Source organism: Dromiciops gliroides, chromosome 3 (genome assembly GCF_019393635.1).
Source record: "Dromiciops gliroides isolate mDroGli1 chromosome 3, mDroGli1.pri, whole genome shotgun sequence".
NCBI lineage: Eukaryota > Metazoa > Chordata > Mammalia > Microbiotheria > Microbiotheriidae > Dromiciops > Dromiciops gliroides.
In genome coordinates this window covers 266,211,616-266,226,048 of record NC_057863.1, presented here as the reverse complement: position 1 = coordinate 266,226,048, position 14,433 = coordinate 266,211,616, and the positions used below count along the sequence as shown (strand labels likewise).

Sequence of the window (14,433 nt, the reverse complement as noted above, 5' to 3'; positions counted from 1 at the left end):
TGCTAGTAACAAACTTTTCACGGAAATGGGCAATCTCCCTACAGTTGATAGATATTAATAAGAGATTTAAAAAAATACCTTGAGACACAAACTCACAAAACAAATAATGATTGAAGTCAATAATATCTGTAGAACCAGAGTAATTTTTTTGTTTTACTGATGCCTTTTGTTCTACATCTCCTTCATTCCAAATACAGTTTCTTTACCCAGGAAACCTTCCCTTGTAATAAAGGTTAAAGAAGAAAAGTTACTTCATAAAAACAATGGATACAGTGATTGTATCTGAGTGCATATGGAACATTCCAACATGCAGTTAACTAGCATTTTCTCATCGCTTCTGTGGGGTTCAAGCTTGGTCTTTATAATCATATACTGTTCAGTTTTGTTTTATTGCTCCCCACCCCTATTCTTGTGTTATTGCATTAATTTCTTGATTCTAATTACCCTACTGAATCAAAGAAGTTTAGAAAAGTAAATAAAAATCTAGAAGGATGATTACAATTTTACAATAATTACATTCAGGGATGGGAAAACAACTTTAAAAATTAATACCATAGGTACCCAAAAACAAGGGCAGAATCTCTGGTGGATTAAAGTTGGAAGTGACAATTGGTCCAATTATATGAGCAGTAGGGTGATGATCTGCCTATTTGAACAGGAGGAGGGGCCCATGTCACAGCAGAGCTAGTAGTTTCTGGGGAACAAGAACAATGGGGAATAACAATTTTGAAAATAAAGAAGATCATCTTTGTGCGTAACTGAGATGGGGTGGAGGAGGTCTTAGGAAATAAGCAAGTAAAATGGCTAAAGATTTAATATATTTTAAAAAAACCCTAAATATGAAGCAGAATCAAGAATGAAATATTAAAATATATACGTGATCTTAACCTTTTTTAGTGTCACGAACCAACCTCCTTAGCAGTATAATGAAGTCAATGGATCCCTTCTCAGAATGTTTTTAAATAAAATAAAATACATAGGATCACAAAGGAAACCAATTATATTGGAATATAGTTATCAACTTAAAAAATTTATATCTATGGAACAATATGTTTTCAGTAAGTATAAGCAGTTTGATACTTTAAATGTCAGAGCACAAAAATATTTATTATTCATCAAGAAATAATAAAAATAAGATCAGACTCACTTCTAATAGTTTGAGCTCCTGCACACAATTGTGAAGGAGTTCTAGTGCACGCTGAGATACCTCCCATGGCCTCTGTAAAAAGATGAGCAATGTACATTGTCGAGAAAACAGGTAACTTCGCAGATCTAACAGCGTAGCTTCTTGACTTTGTATTAGCTCCCGTTTTTGCATATCTATTGGCTTTCGGAGAATCAATCCATTCCAGCTCTTCACTGACTGGCAGAAAAAAGTCAGCCAGTTTGCACCATCTAAATAAACATAAGGAACCAACCATGGGTTAATTTATTTTACTAGATACTATGCAAAGATGGCACAGTAGGAGGAAGCAGTATATGCCCAGTTATGCCTCATAATTACTCCAACAACGAGGATCATAAACAAGAAATTCAAGAACAAACTACACCGAGTCATTTTTCTAACCCAAGTCAGCATCAGAAGAGAGATAGAGGTCTGTAAGTATTGGGACAGAGTCTAGTGAGAAAAGTGAGGTGCAGGGTCTTCTAGTCAGGGGACTAATCTGGGGCCTATAGGTATGTAGTATGACAAGAAGAAGTTCCATTCAGCAGGGACAGCATCTGATGTACATAGAACAGTAACAATTGCCAATTGATAGCTTTGTTCTGACCCCAGAACTACACTGCAGAGCCAGCATGGCTTCAGAGATGTACTGTGCCTAGGGACAAAGACTTGCAGCTGCATACCAGGTAGACAGAATAGAAGCAAGAAGCAGTTGTATGGCTCTGATACTTGGGCAGATCCTGGGAATCAGCTGCCAAATCAGTCTGAGGCCTGCAGCTGAGTAACCAGAGTAGAAGTTCAGACCAAGAGGAAGCCTACTGTTCTGTCACTTAACACTTACATAAAGCCTTCCAACTGTCGAAAGGAGCTAAGGCCAGTAGAAGTCTATTAGAGTTCCTGCCAGAGCCAAGCCTATCATTGTGTTGCCCAGAACCAAAAATGGATCTTGCAAAGCTCAAACCAAGAGGGCAGTAATCAGACTTCAGCCTAGATTAGACTGCTATTAAGGCTCTAAAATCTTGCAGAACCCTGAGATAATGAACACAAATTGTGATTAAAAAAGGTCCAGATATTCCCTGTAGAAGGGCACAGAACCTGGTTCAAATACTACATGACAATTCGAGAAGGTTGAAAAAATGATTTAAATAATCTCTTGCTTTACAAACACACACATGAATTTTTACTCATAGCTGATTCTATGATTTCTAATTAAAGAAAATGAAAATTCATCTACCACATGTATTTGCAGAATTGTTGCATTCTTTTACTCTTGGGGTTTTTTTGGTTTTTTACCAGTAGAGATATAGGGGTGCAACCATTATTCACTACTTACCACCTGCACCAAAGTTAACAACATATTGAGAGAACAGGGCATCCAATTCATCATACTGTACCAAGGCATCTTCAAATTGCTGTAGCATCTCAAAGACAAAGGCAAGTTCTTCCTATTTAGGAAGGTAAAAAGAAAAAATAGACAACATACACTCAGAGCTATTTGTATGTATTATACATCAAAGTCACTTTGGGGGGGGAGGGGCACGGTGGGGTAATGAGGGTTAAGTGACTTGCCCAGGGTCACACAGTAAGTGTCAAGTGTCTGAGGCCGAATTTGAACTCAGGTCCCTCCTGAATTCAGGGCCAATGCTTTATTCACTGTGCCACCTAGCTACCCCAAAGTCACTTCTGACAAAAACAACCACTGAGAAAAAAATTGCTTGCCCATGGTAAAGACCTTTACTATCCAGGTATCACCACAGACTTAAAGCCACTAGGAAGGACAAGTGTTTCCCCATATGACAAATGACTCATCCCCTAAGATACTTTCTAATTATCTTTTTATACTATAAATTCCACATGGACACTTACTTTGGTTTGCTGACTACTCTATTCCATTGTCAAGAAATAAAGTCTAAAGTCAGAAGAAAAATGGCTAAATTAAGATAATTTGTTAATATCTATAAAATGTTTTTAAAGTTTTAAAAGTAACTGTGTTATATCAATCAAACCACGAATAAGTTATTCTGTAGAGCTAAAAAAAATAATAGAATGATTCTCAAGGAACAAAAGGTCAAACATCTCAAGGAAAATGTGAAAAAGGTATAAAGGAAGGGGATCTGGCAGTACCAGATCTCAAACTATTAAGTAATAAAGATCAAACTACTTGGTATTCATTTTTTAAAAGAGAGAAAAAAATAAAAATTAAAAAGGAAAAAAATTGCGAAGTATGAACACAGAAGTATAAAAATTTGTGCAAAAGGCTACAATATAAATAGAAAGAATAAAAACAAAAAAAATGACAAGTGAATGGTGAACAATTAGAAATAAAAGCATGGTCCAAAAATATCCAATTCTATTTCTTTTCAGAGACAAGAGGTCCACAGGTATAGAATATTACATACATATATTTTCAGACTATTTCAATGTATAAATCAGTTCTGTCAATGTTTTTTCTCTTCCTCTTTTTCTTTAAAAAAAATCTTGTAGGAGATAGTTCTCTGGGAGAGGAGGTAAGGAAGGATAAAGGGAGCCATTTTTGTAATGTGCAACAAAATATACCAAATATACCAATTAAATTCCTTTTTTTTTTAAAGAGGAAAAAGTAGAAATGAAACAGACTAGATTAAGGGAGAATGAGAAATAAACTCAAAAATATGCAAAAACAAAAAACAAAAAAAAAACCCAACGAGCTCCACAGATGGGCTAGTAAATGTTTAACAACCTGCTCTCTGGGGGAAAAAAAACCATGAACCAGTGACCCATGTGCACTGTTACATGTTCTCCATCACTTTCCTAAGTCCAAGCAATCAACAGAATAATAAATCAAGTTTCCAAAGGTATTGCAATTTAGATTTTAAATTAAAATGTGGGAGCAGCTAGGTGGCGCAGTGTATAGAGCACTGGCCCTGGATTCAGGAGAACCCAAGTTCAAATCCAGCCTCAGACACCTGACACTTACTAGCTGTGTGACCCTGGGCAAGTCACAAACCCAACTGCCTCACCAAAAAAAAATTAAAATGTGATATTTATGTTGTTGCTGAGTCATGTCTGACTTCATCTCTCTCTCTCTCTTTCACACACACATGAAAGATACATACAGATAGCATATGATGTAACCTTAGAGGGGAAGACAGATTTTTCAAATATAAAAAGTCATATCATAAGAAAATGAAGAAAATATTTGTTATATCTTTAACAACTGTGATAAGAATTCTTAATCAAAAAAGGATAGGTCAAAAAAGATAAAATTAGCAATTTCATTTCATAAAACTGAAGAATTTTTGCAGTGGGAAAAAAGCCCAACCTCAATTCAGATAGGATAATGGAAACTACCAACAAGGTGGCATAAGGGATGACTTTATATGAATTGATATGTCTGATAATGGTCTGATATGTGGATATTTAGTATTAATATTTAAGACAAAGAACCATTCCCCAATAGATGAGTCTTCAAAGGATATAACAGTTATCAGAAGAATGACACACTATTAACAATTTAGGAAAGACTGTTCCAAATAACTAAAATGAGAAATGTAAATATAAACAATTCTATGTTTATCTTAAATCATATAAATTCAAAAAGATGGAAATAGTTGTTGTTTATCTATTGTTCTTGAAGAGGACCATGACAGATGTCATGTCTTTCAATGAATTGGATTTAAACGAGTAAGGGTTGTGCAAAGGTCACTAGCTTCTCTCCACCAGAGCCATCTGGGTCCGGTGGCAAGACATATTATCAGGACAACTGGGGATAGCCCCAGATGTTTAAGGCAATTAGAATTAAGCTAGTTGCCCAGGGTCACACAGCTAGTTAAATGTCTGAGGTCAGATTTAAACTCAGATCCTCCTAACTTCAGGGCCAGTGCTCTATTCACTGCACCACCAAGCTGCCCCTAGACGGAATTAGTAAATGTCAGAAAAAGACAGGAACATTGATATGTGAAATGATCCAGCTATTCTGGAAAATAATTTGTAATTATGTTTAAAAATGACTAAAATGACCCAGAGATTGCACTGCTAGGCATATCTTACAAGGAAACCAAAGAAAGAAAGATCTCAATGTGACATGTTTATAGAGGCACTTTTTATGGTAGTAAGGAAATGTAAATAAAATGGGTGTCCATCAATTGAGGAATGACTAAACAAATGATGATATATGGGTCAAGAAATATTACTGTCACATGAGAAATGAGAAATATGAAGAAATAAGAGAAACAGAGAAAGACATAATAATGCAAAAATGAGGCAGGTAAAACCGAGAAACAACATATATAAAAACTACAACATAAGTAGAACGAATAAAATAAAACTGACACATTGTAACTATCAAGCATGGCCCCAGAGAAGAGATAATAAAAATGTGCCTCGCTGATGTTATTTGAACATGAGGAGTATGTAATTATTACTTTTAATTTGAAAATCAGATTAGTGGTATTTTTTCTTATAATTTATGTCTGATAGGACATAATTACCATGAAATCAATATCTAATATTCTTAAAAAAAAATTTTTTTTTTTTTAGTGAGGCAATTGGGGTTAAGTGTCTTGCCCAGGGTCACACAGCTAGTAAGTGTTAAGTATCTGAAGCCAGATTTGAACTCAGGTACTCCTGACTCCAGGGCCGGTGCTCTATCCACTGCGCCACCTAGCTGCCCCCTCTAATATTCTTAAATAACTAAATTCAGTGTTGATTTATCAACTAGTTTTGTTGAACTGTTTTTAAAAATTAAGAGAACTGGGGAGAGGCATAGTCATAAATGAAGGGTGTTATGAAAACAAAAGGTATCAATTAAACTAAAAAAGTGAGTTTTACTAGCAAACTTAAGCTTAAAAGAGGAAGAGGAAACTGAACATAAGAGATCTTCAATAGATTAGGCAATAAGCAATGTATTTAAAAGATAAAAAAATAAGAGTTGTAAGAGACCATCATCTCAGAGATCACCTAATCCAGCTCTTTGATTTTACAAAAGACAGATACTGAGGTAAGCTCAGTTTATGTGACTTATCCTTGGGCCTATAAGAAGTCACAAAGAAAGTAAATGGTGGAGCTGGAATTCAAATCCAGGTCACCTGATTTCAAATCTTATGCTTGCTCTTTCCAAAGTACCACACTGCTACCCACTATTAAGACATACTAAATCTTTTAAAATATGTCATGTCAACCATGGTACCACTAAAATGTGGACAGAGGATTAAGAAATTATATTTTCCCATCAGAATCAGCTTAAAATTAATTAAAATCAACTTTCCATTTCTAGTAATTGATCATATTTTGCTACCTTGTGACTCAAATGCAAATGGAGCCAAATGCATGCAAAATAATTTCAACTAGTAAATTTGCCTTTTCAATCAAGTCATGGTGGTAAGAATATAATTTTTCTCTTCACAAGTGATAGCAAAAAGCTTGTCATTCTTTTAAAATAATTCTATGTTTAAAAAATAATAATTCTATGCCTCTTCCAGATCTAAACTGTAGGACCCTATGAATGCCTTCCAAACTACAATCTAACACATATCATCTCCTTTCACCCTTTATGATTAAATCAGTATATACACTCAAAACATCTTTCTTGGAGAAAAAGGACAAAGTTAACAAAATACAATGAACTGCGCCACTCCTTGCCATAATCCACATGATTTAAATCCAAAGCACCTATGTTAACACTAAATTCAATGACTACTAATGATAGAAAAAAATAATAATCATAACAGCGATGATAATAGCAGCTAGCATTTATATAGCACTTGCATTTGAGTTCACGAGGCAGCAACACTATGATTAATTATTGGAAATAGAAAGTTGGTTTTAATTTATTTCAGGATGATTCTAATAGGAAACTTTATAATTTATTAATCCACTGTCCACATTTTAGTGGTACCATGGTTGATATGACATATTTTAAAAGAACTGAAATGTCTTAATAGTGGGTAGTAGTGTGGTAGTTTGGAAAAAAGCCTCTGTAAGATCTGAAACCAGATGACCAGGATTCCCAGTGTATTAATAACCAAAAGGTCCCTGAGAATTAAGTAATAATATGCAAGAAAACACCAAGGTAATTCTGAGTTCATAGGTATTTCAAAGTAAAGTTAGGGAGCAACTAGGTGGTGCAGTGGATAGAGTACTGGCCCTGGAGTCAGGAGGACCTGAGTTCAAATCCGGCCTCAGACACTTAACACTTACTAGCTGTGTAACCCTAGGCAAGTCACTTAACCTCAATTGTCTCACCAAAAAAAACAAAAAACAAAACAAACAAAATGGGGCAGCTAGGTGGTGCAGTGGATAGATCACTGGCCCTGGATTCAGGAGGACCTGATTTCAAATCCAGCCTCAGACCCTTGACACTTACTAGCTGTGTGACCCTGGGCAAGTCACTTGGCCCCAATTGCCTCACCAAAAAAAAAAAAAAAAAAGTAAAGTTAGGATGCAAGCAATAGAGCAATAGGGGAACTAAGGATACAGCTACCTAAGAAACTATGTCTTACTTTACAAAGGCAAAAAATAAGGAGGTCACCTATTCTTGCTACTCTTACTACTAATCTCTGGTTTATAAAAACAATAATAAAAGTAAATAAATACAAGGGAATCAAACTCAAAAAAGTTGAATCAGTATTTGATGAAGTACCTGGACCATGAAATATTCACAAAAGCTCCATCCTGGTTCGGTCCTCTTCTCCCTCAAGGTTCTCATATCATCTTCAAACTTGCCTAAGTTTTTGGTAAAAGACATAAGAAGCAAAGTCCTGAGTTTGGTCAGGAAGGCATTCCAGGATTCCTGAGTACGGGAAGAATCCTTCAAAGGGTCGCAGAGAACCACACACCTGCAAAGATATGAAGAGATCATTTTAGATAAAGAATAACAATAATGTCTGAGAATCGTTTCCCCTTAAATTTAGCAGAATTTACCACATTTTCTAGGCAATTTAATTTTCTAAAATGTTATAGAAAAAATGTTAATAACATAGGAAAAGCTAACTAACTTGGCTCAAGGCTTTCATCAATAACCCACCTGGTCATAGTATAGAATCCTTATAATATATTGCTGTAATCTCCTTGCTAGTATTTTCTTTAAAAATTTTCCATCAATCTTCATTGGGGGGGAAAAGGTTATTTTCTTTCTCTGCTTTTGCTTTTCCTGATTTAGGTATCAAAATAATAGTTGTGTCATAAGATACAGTGATTAAAGCAACTCTACTTTCTCTTTGGTCAATCTGTGCAATTTATACTTTTGTAACTATTCATTCATTTCACTTAAGATAGTCAGATTTACTGGCCTATAACTGGGCAAAACAGCTCCTAATAATTGCTTTTATTTCCTCTTCACTTGTATTGCATTTTTATTTTTTAATAATAATAAGAATAATATATATTTTTGGTATTTTGTGTGTGTGTGTGTGGGGTAATGGGGGTTAAGTGACTTTCCCAGGGTCACACAGCTAGTAAGTGTTAAGTGGCTGAGGCTGGATTTGAACTCAGGTACTCCTTAATTCAGGGCCAGTGCTCTATCACTGCGCCACCAGGCTGCCCCAATAATATATTTTTATAATAAACAATAGTATGGTAACTTTTCATTTTTGATACTGGTAATGCTTCTTTCTTTTTTTACTCAAATTAACCAAGGTTAATCTAGTTCATTTTTTTTTTTTCAAAAAACCAGCTCCAAGTTTTATTTATTAGTTCAACGGTTTGTTTGATTTTTTGCTATTTTATTAATCCCTCCTTTGATTTTTCAGGATTTCTATTTTTGTGTGTGACTGGGGATTTTTAATTTGTTCTTTTTTTTGGTTCTTTTTAATTGCAAGCCCAATTAATTGACTTTTTCACTCTTCTGCATTTAATATTTCTGCTTTTCTGCATTTGTTTGTGAGGTTTTTATACTGTAATATAGGATTAATTGTTGTGAAGGTCCCATGTATAGCTGAGGAAAAGGTACAGTTTTTTTCTATTTATATTCAATTTTCTCTAGAGCTCTATTATATCTAACTTTTCTATAATTCTATTCACCTCCTTAATTTTCCCAATTACATTTTTAATCTGATTTAGGTGACACTTGGGAGTTTTGCAGACCATTCTCCATAGATGCAAGTTTTACAGCATTGTCCTAAGTGGTTTCCTTGTTGTGTGCTTCTTCCAATTCACCCTAAAAACATTAAATTAGTCTTAAAAGAGCTTTAGTCATTAATCAAGATGCATGTAATAGTAAGTCTATGTGTTAGATGCAATCATCCTTGCTCTCAAAGTTGGTACATTTCTATTGGAGGAAACAACACGAATATGTATTATGTATGCATGCATGCATGTGCACATGTTTTTGTGCATGTTTGTGTGTACATACCACAGAGATGTTATCTGAACATGCAAAATAAACAGAAGGTAATTTTGGGCAGGGATTCACTAACAGTTGTGTGGGGATCAGGAAAGCCTTCATGTAGGCAGTGGAATTTTAACTGAATCTTGAATAATGAATTTGAAGTGAATCTTTCCCAGAGATTACTGTAGATAAGAACTTCATTCCAAGTCTTAGGAACAGCCAATACAAAGGCACTGAGACAGTATATGGAATGGCATGCATGAGTAACAACAACAAAGCTGTGAGAAAATAATGGAGTTCTATGAGACCCAGAGAGCATGCTTACTTTTTTTAAGGTCAGCCCAGAGTCAGGAGAATTTCAAAGGAAATGTAGATTGAACTTCCTGACTACCTAAAGGAAGTTAATTCATGGACCACCCTCCTCAAGTCCAGTAAACCAATAGATCTGAATGATGCTAGCCAATCAGTTTTGAGCAGTGTGGAAGGGCCTCCTCTCCTCCAGACCCACAGGAGGCTTCCACTCTGACATGCTCTCTTGGCTCTTAATGCTCAAGGAGGCAGGAGGCAGATTTTTCTTTTTCTCTTCTTTCCTAGGTATGTAGGCCTTCTGCTCTTTCTGAGCAACGTGGTATCTCTTTACTAATATTTAATATACTTTAATAAATGCTTAATGCCCCAAACTGGCGCAGTAATTTCTAAGTAGCAATATATTAGAACCCCAGTTAAGTTTCCTTAAACTTGGGAAAGTATATAGGGCAACCCCATATAATTTTTTTTTTTTTAGTGAGGCAATTGGGGTTAAGTGACTTGCCCAGGGTCACACAGCTAGTAAATGTTAAGTGTCTGAGGCCGGATTTGAACTCAGGTACTCCTGACTCCAGGGCCGGTGCTCTATCCACTGCGCCACCTAGCTGACCCAACCCCATATAATTTTAAATGCCACAAAGCCTCTATAGCTGGACCACAGAGTTCATGGAAGTGAGTAATGTCTAAACAGACTGGAGAGGTAGAAGGGGCCAGGTGGTGAAAAGCTTTAAATGCCCACTAGAAGAGCCACTAGAGTTTACTGAGTAGTAAACGGATATGGTCAGACCCGTGGCTTAGGAAAATCACTCTGATGGCTATGTGGAAGTTAAATAGGAGTAGATTAAGACTTAAGGCATTATAGCTGCTCTTTATGTGGTGGCAAGGAATTGGAAGTTGAGGGGATGCCCATCAATTGGGGAATGGCTGGACAAGTTGTGGTATATGAATACAATGAAATACTATTGTGCTGTAAGAAACGATGAGCAGGAGGAGTTCAGAGAAACCTGGAGGGTCTTGAGTGGGCTGATGGTGAGTGAGATGAGCAGAACCACAAGAACATTGTACACAGTATCATCAACATTGAGTGTTGATCTACTGTGATGGACTATATTCTTCTCACCAATGCAATGGTACAGAAGAGTTCCAGGGAACTCATGATAGAAGAGGATCTCCAAATCCAAGAAAAAAAAAAAAGAACTGTGGAGTATAGATGCTGAATGAACCATACTATTTTTTTTGTTTTTGGTGCTGTTGTTTTTTCTATTTTGAGGTTTTTCATCATTGCTGATTTTTCTCTTATAACATGACTAATGCAGAAATAGGATTAATGTTATTATGTGTGTGTGTGTGTGTGTGTGTGTATATATATATATATATATATATATATATATATATATATATATATATATATATAACCTATATCAGATTACCTGCTGTCTAGGGGAGGGGGGAGGGAGGGAGAAAAATCTGAAATTGGAAAGCCTGTATAAACAAAAGTTAAGAACTATCTTTACATGTAACGGGAAAAAAATAAAATACTATATTAATTAAAAAAAAAAAGACTTAAGGCAGAGAGACCAATGAGGAGGATACTACAATAGGCTTCAGGCAAGATGTGATGAGGGCCTGAACTAGGGTGGTTGATGGCTATGTGAACAGAGATTATTTTACAAAACCTCCAAATGATTCCTTATGTAGTCCATCCTAGCTTTGTTAATTTAAAAGTCACCTTTTCATTGGGCCCCCTCCTTTCTCCAGAATCAGTGCCTGACATTCTCAACACTAATAACAGCTTTCTTCCTTGATGACTTCTCAATGCTATGTCCTCAAGTACCTTGCCACCCCACCTTCTATCACCTACAGTTGCATTCTATCGTAGGCATCCTCAGGGATAGTTTATACCTTTAGATTTCGTTGTTAGGTGTAACCGTGTCACCTCTGATTTTGAGCTCTGAAATAGCCTCCTTTTGAGAAAAACTTATAGTCTTTCCATCCGTCCTATTGTCTCACACTTCTTAAACTTATCTTTCATCCTCACTGATTTTCATTTTCCTCTCTTAGCAGTTTTTACTCTGAAGTTAAGTAATCAAACTACACTTAGTTCTCCACATTTTACTTTCAATGCCCCCCGCCCCCATTTTGCCATGTGTCGTCACATAAGAGAGAGAAATAAAAGGAAAAAAGGCAGTCCTTCCTGTCATATCAACCTATCACTCCATGGCTCTGTTATTACAATCCTTCAATGTACATTTATTTCAATCCCATCCCTTCCACCCCTTATTTCCTTCTCTCTTATTCTTCCCATCCCTTCAGAGAGTTAGAGTATAAGTAGGAAAATTTTTTAAAATTCTTACACAGCTTCAAATTTAGGTTTGAACCATTACAATTTTAACAAAGCGGCTGACCAGGTTCATCTAATTTTATTTCTGATCAAAATGCAAAAATAAAAATGAAGTATTTACTAAGCACACCAACTATCTGCCCAAAACTGTGAAGGATTTTATTAAAAAAGAAGGAATAAAAATGTAATCTCTGCTTGTGAAGCTTATAATCTTATTAAAGATAAAATACTAATATACGGGGAGATAATCATAAATATATAAGAACATAGAATAAAATATTCAAATGTAAATAAAAGATTGTGTATAACTATTTCAAGGACTTGAACTGGGCCTTCAAAAAAGGGCAGACTCTGAAAAGAGAAGATCAAAGATTTAGAGTCAGAAGGGACATCAGGGGGCAGCTAGGTGGTGCAGTGGATAAAGCACTGGCTCTGGATTCAGGAGGACCTGAGTTCAAATCCAGCCTCAGACACTTGACACTTAACTAGCTGTGTTATCCTGGGCAAGTCACTTAACCCTCATTCTCATTCTCTCTCTCTCTCTCTCTCTCTCTCTCTCTCTCTCTCTCTCTCTCTCACTCACTCACTCACTCACTCACACACACACACACACACACACACACACACACGACCTCAGAAGCCATTTAGACCAATTGCTTCATTTTACAGATGAGCAAACTGAGGCCCAGCCAAATTTAATGAAGAATATTCCATGTGAAATGGGCATTCAAGGTGTTTATACTCCATTACAAAAGAGATTAAGGCATCAAATTTAGTAAAAAATAAACTAGTTGTCTAAAGTTAATTTATTTTGGTGTTAGCCAAAATAAGTAAAATTACATTCTTACCTGTCACTTTGTTTATTGCAAAAATCATTTCTTATTTTGTCTACAATGGATGTGCGTGGAAGGATGTTGGTTTTGTTTTTTTTCTTGGCATCACTTTCAACTACCACTATTAACCAATCCACGGAGCTGTGAGCTTTCAGAACATTCTGCCACTTGGTGATGTCATCTTTTAATGTAGCTTTATATATTTCAGTGTCCTAAAAAAATAAATTATAAGTCACTGTCAAGGTAACTTTAAACGATCACTTTAACTATCCAGAAAAAATTCAAAATAGGTATGAATTATAGTGATGATATTTCTTTTTATTAAAAAAAAAAAAAACCCTTAAGTTATCTTAATGGTATGCATTTTCACCAATGGCAATACAGACAGCTACTTTTTAAGGACCTTCAAATTATCCAGACCTGTCGTTTCATCACTATAAAGAACTCTCATAGTGGAGGAAACTCCTTGTACCAATGCAAATCAGCAACCCTTAAACAACTTATAGTCCCTTAAAAGCTTTAGTCTCGGGGGCAGCTAGGTGGTGCAGTGGATAAAGCACTGGCCCTGGATTCAGAAGGACCTGAGTTCAAATCCAGCCTCAGACACTTGACACTTACTAGTTGTTCGACCCTGGACAAGTCACTTAATGTTCATTGCCCCGCCAAAAAAAAGAAAAGAAAAAAAAAGTTGCTTTAGTTAATTTTTGTGCTGACTGATGTGGTTTTGTACAAATGATGAATCTAATATTTGAAGAAGTGATTAATTACCTAAATAGAATCAAGTAATGTGTTCCAGAGTAGATTGTGACTGGCGCCCTAAAATAGCCCAAAGGTAGATGATAAATAACTCTAAACCTGCTCCAGGATGGGATGATGTTGAAGAAAAAATGAGCTGTCAGGGTCGACTGACAAATAATAGCAGATTATATCACAGAGCAAAAAGGTAGCCCTATTCAAAAAGTTCATGACTTGGAAGAAATTAAATTTCTTGATTTTAATCAAAGAACAACTGATATTTTCAGCAAAAGGATGGGAAACTAAAGAATCTTTGAAAGAGTAACAAATACGTACATGATGATTTTGTCTTCTTTCTTAAAACCAGAAAGACTTACTGGAGGCAATATAATATAGAAATAACCAGGAAACCAGTCTACAGATAAGACATATATGGCTAATGAATTTTGATTTGGATTATTTATTAATCTCAAGATAAATGTGTTCCTCTTGTGAGGAAATAACATTTGAAAATGGAGAGGAATTGATGAAATTGTCTTTCCTCATACCTTTCCCCAGGAAGGAAGACAAGAGACTTTAAATGTATTCCAAAACAAAATTGCCCAAGAATTAATTAGTGAAAAAGTTCTAATAAACTGTTTACATTCTTTCTGTGAACCATTTCTACAAAAACAGAAAACACCATCAGATTCTCACATTACAGCCATCAAAAGCTTTAGGCTCACGGACATCTCTCCAGACACTAAAA

At 35.6% G+C, this 14,433-nt stretch overlaps 1 protein-coding gene across 4 annotated transcripts in view; it reads right to left on the bottom strand.

Annotated features, from left to right (window-relative positions):
- The window catches only part of TRAPPC10 (trafficking protein particle complex subunit 10), a 106,925-nt gene that overhangs the window by 54,423 nt on the left and 38,069 nt on the right, over positions 1 to 14,433 (bottom strand). For all 4 annotated transcript variants that reach the window (XM_043994621.1, XM_043994622.1, XM_043994623.1 and 1 more), the window contains exons 4-7: positions 12,966 to 13,162; positions 7,785 to 7,980; positions 2,499 to 2,610; positions 1,148 to 1,395 (exon numbers count right to left, since the gene is read on the bottom strand). In XM_043994621.1, coding sequence (XP_043850556.1) covers positions 1,148 to 1,395; positions 2,499 to 2,610; positions 7,785 to 7,980; positions 12,966 to 13,162 — 753 coding nt within the window. The remainder of the gene's footprint in view (positions 1 to 1,147; positions 1,396 to 2,498; positions 2,611 to 7,784; positions 7,981 to 12,965; positions 13,163 to 14,433) is intronic.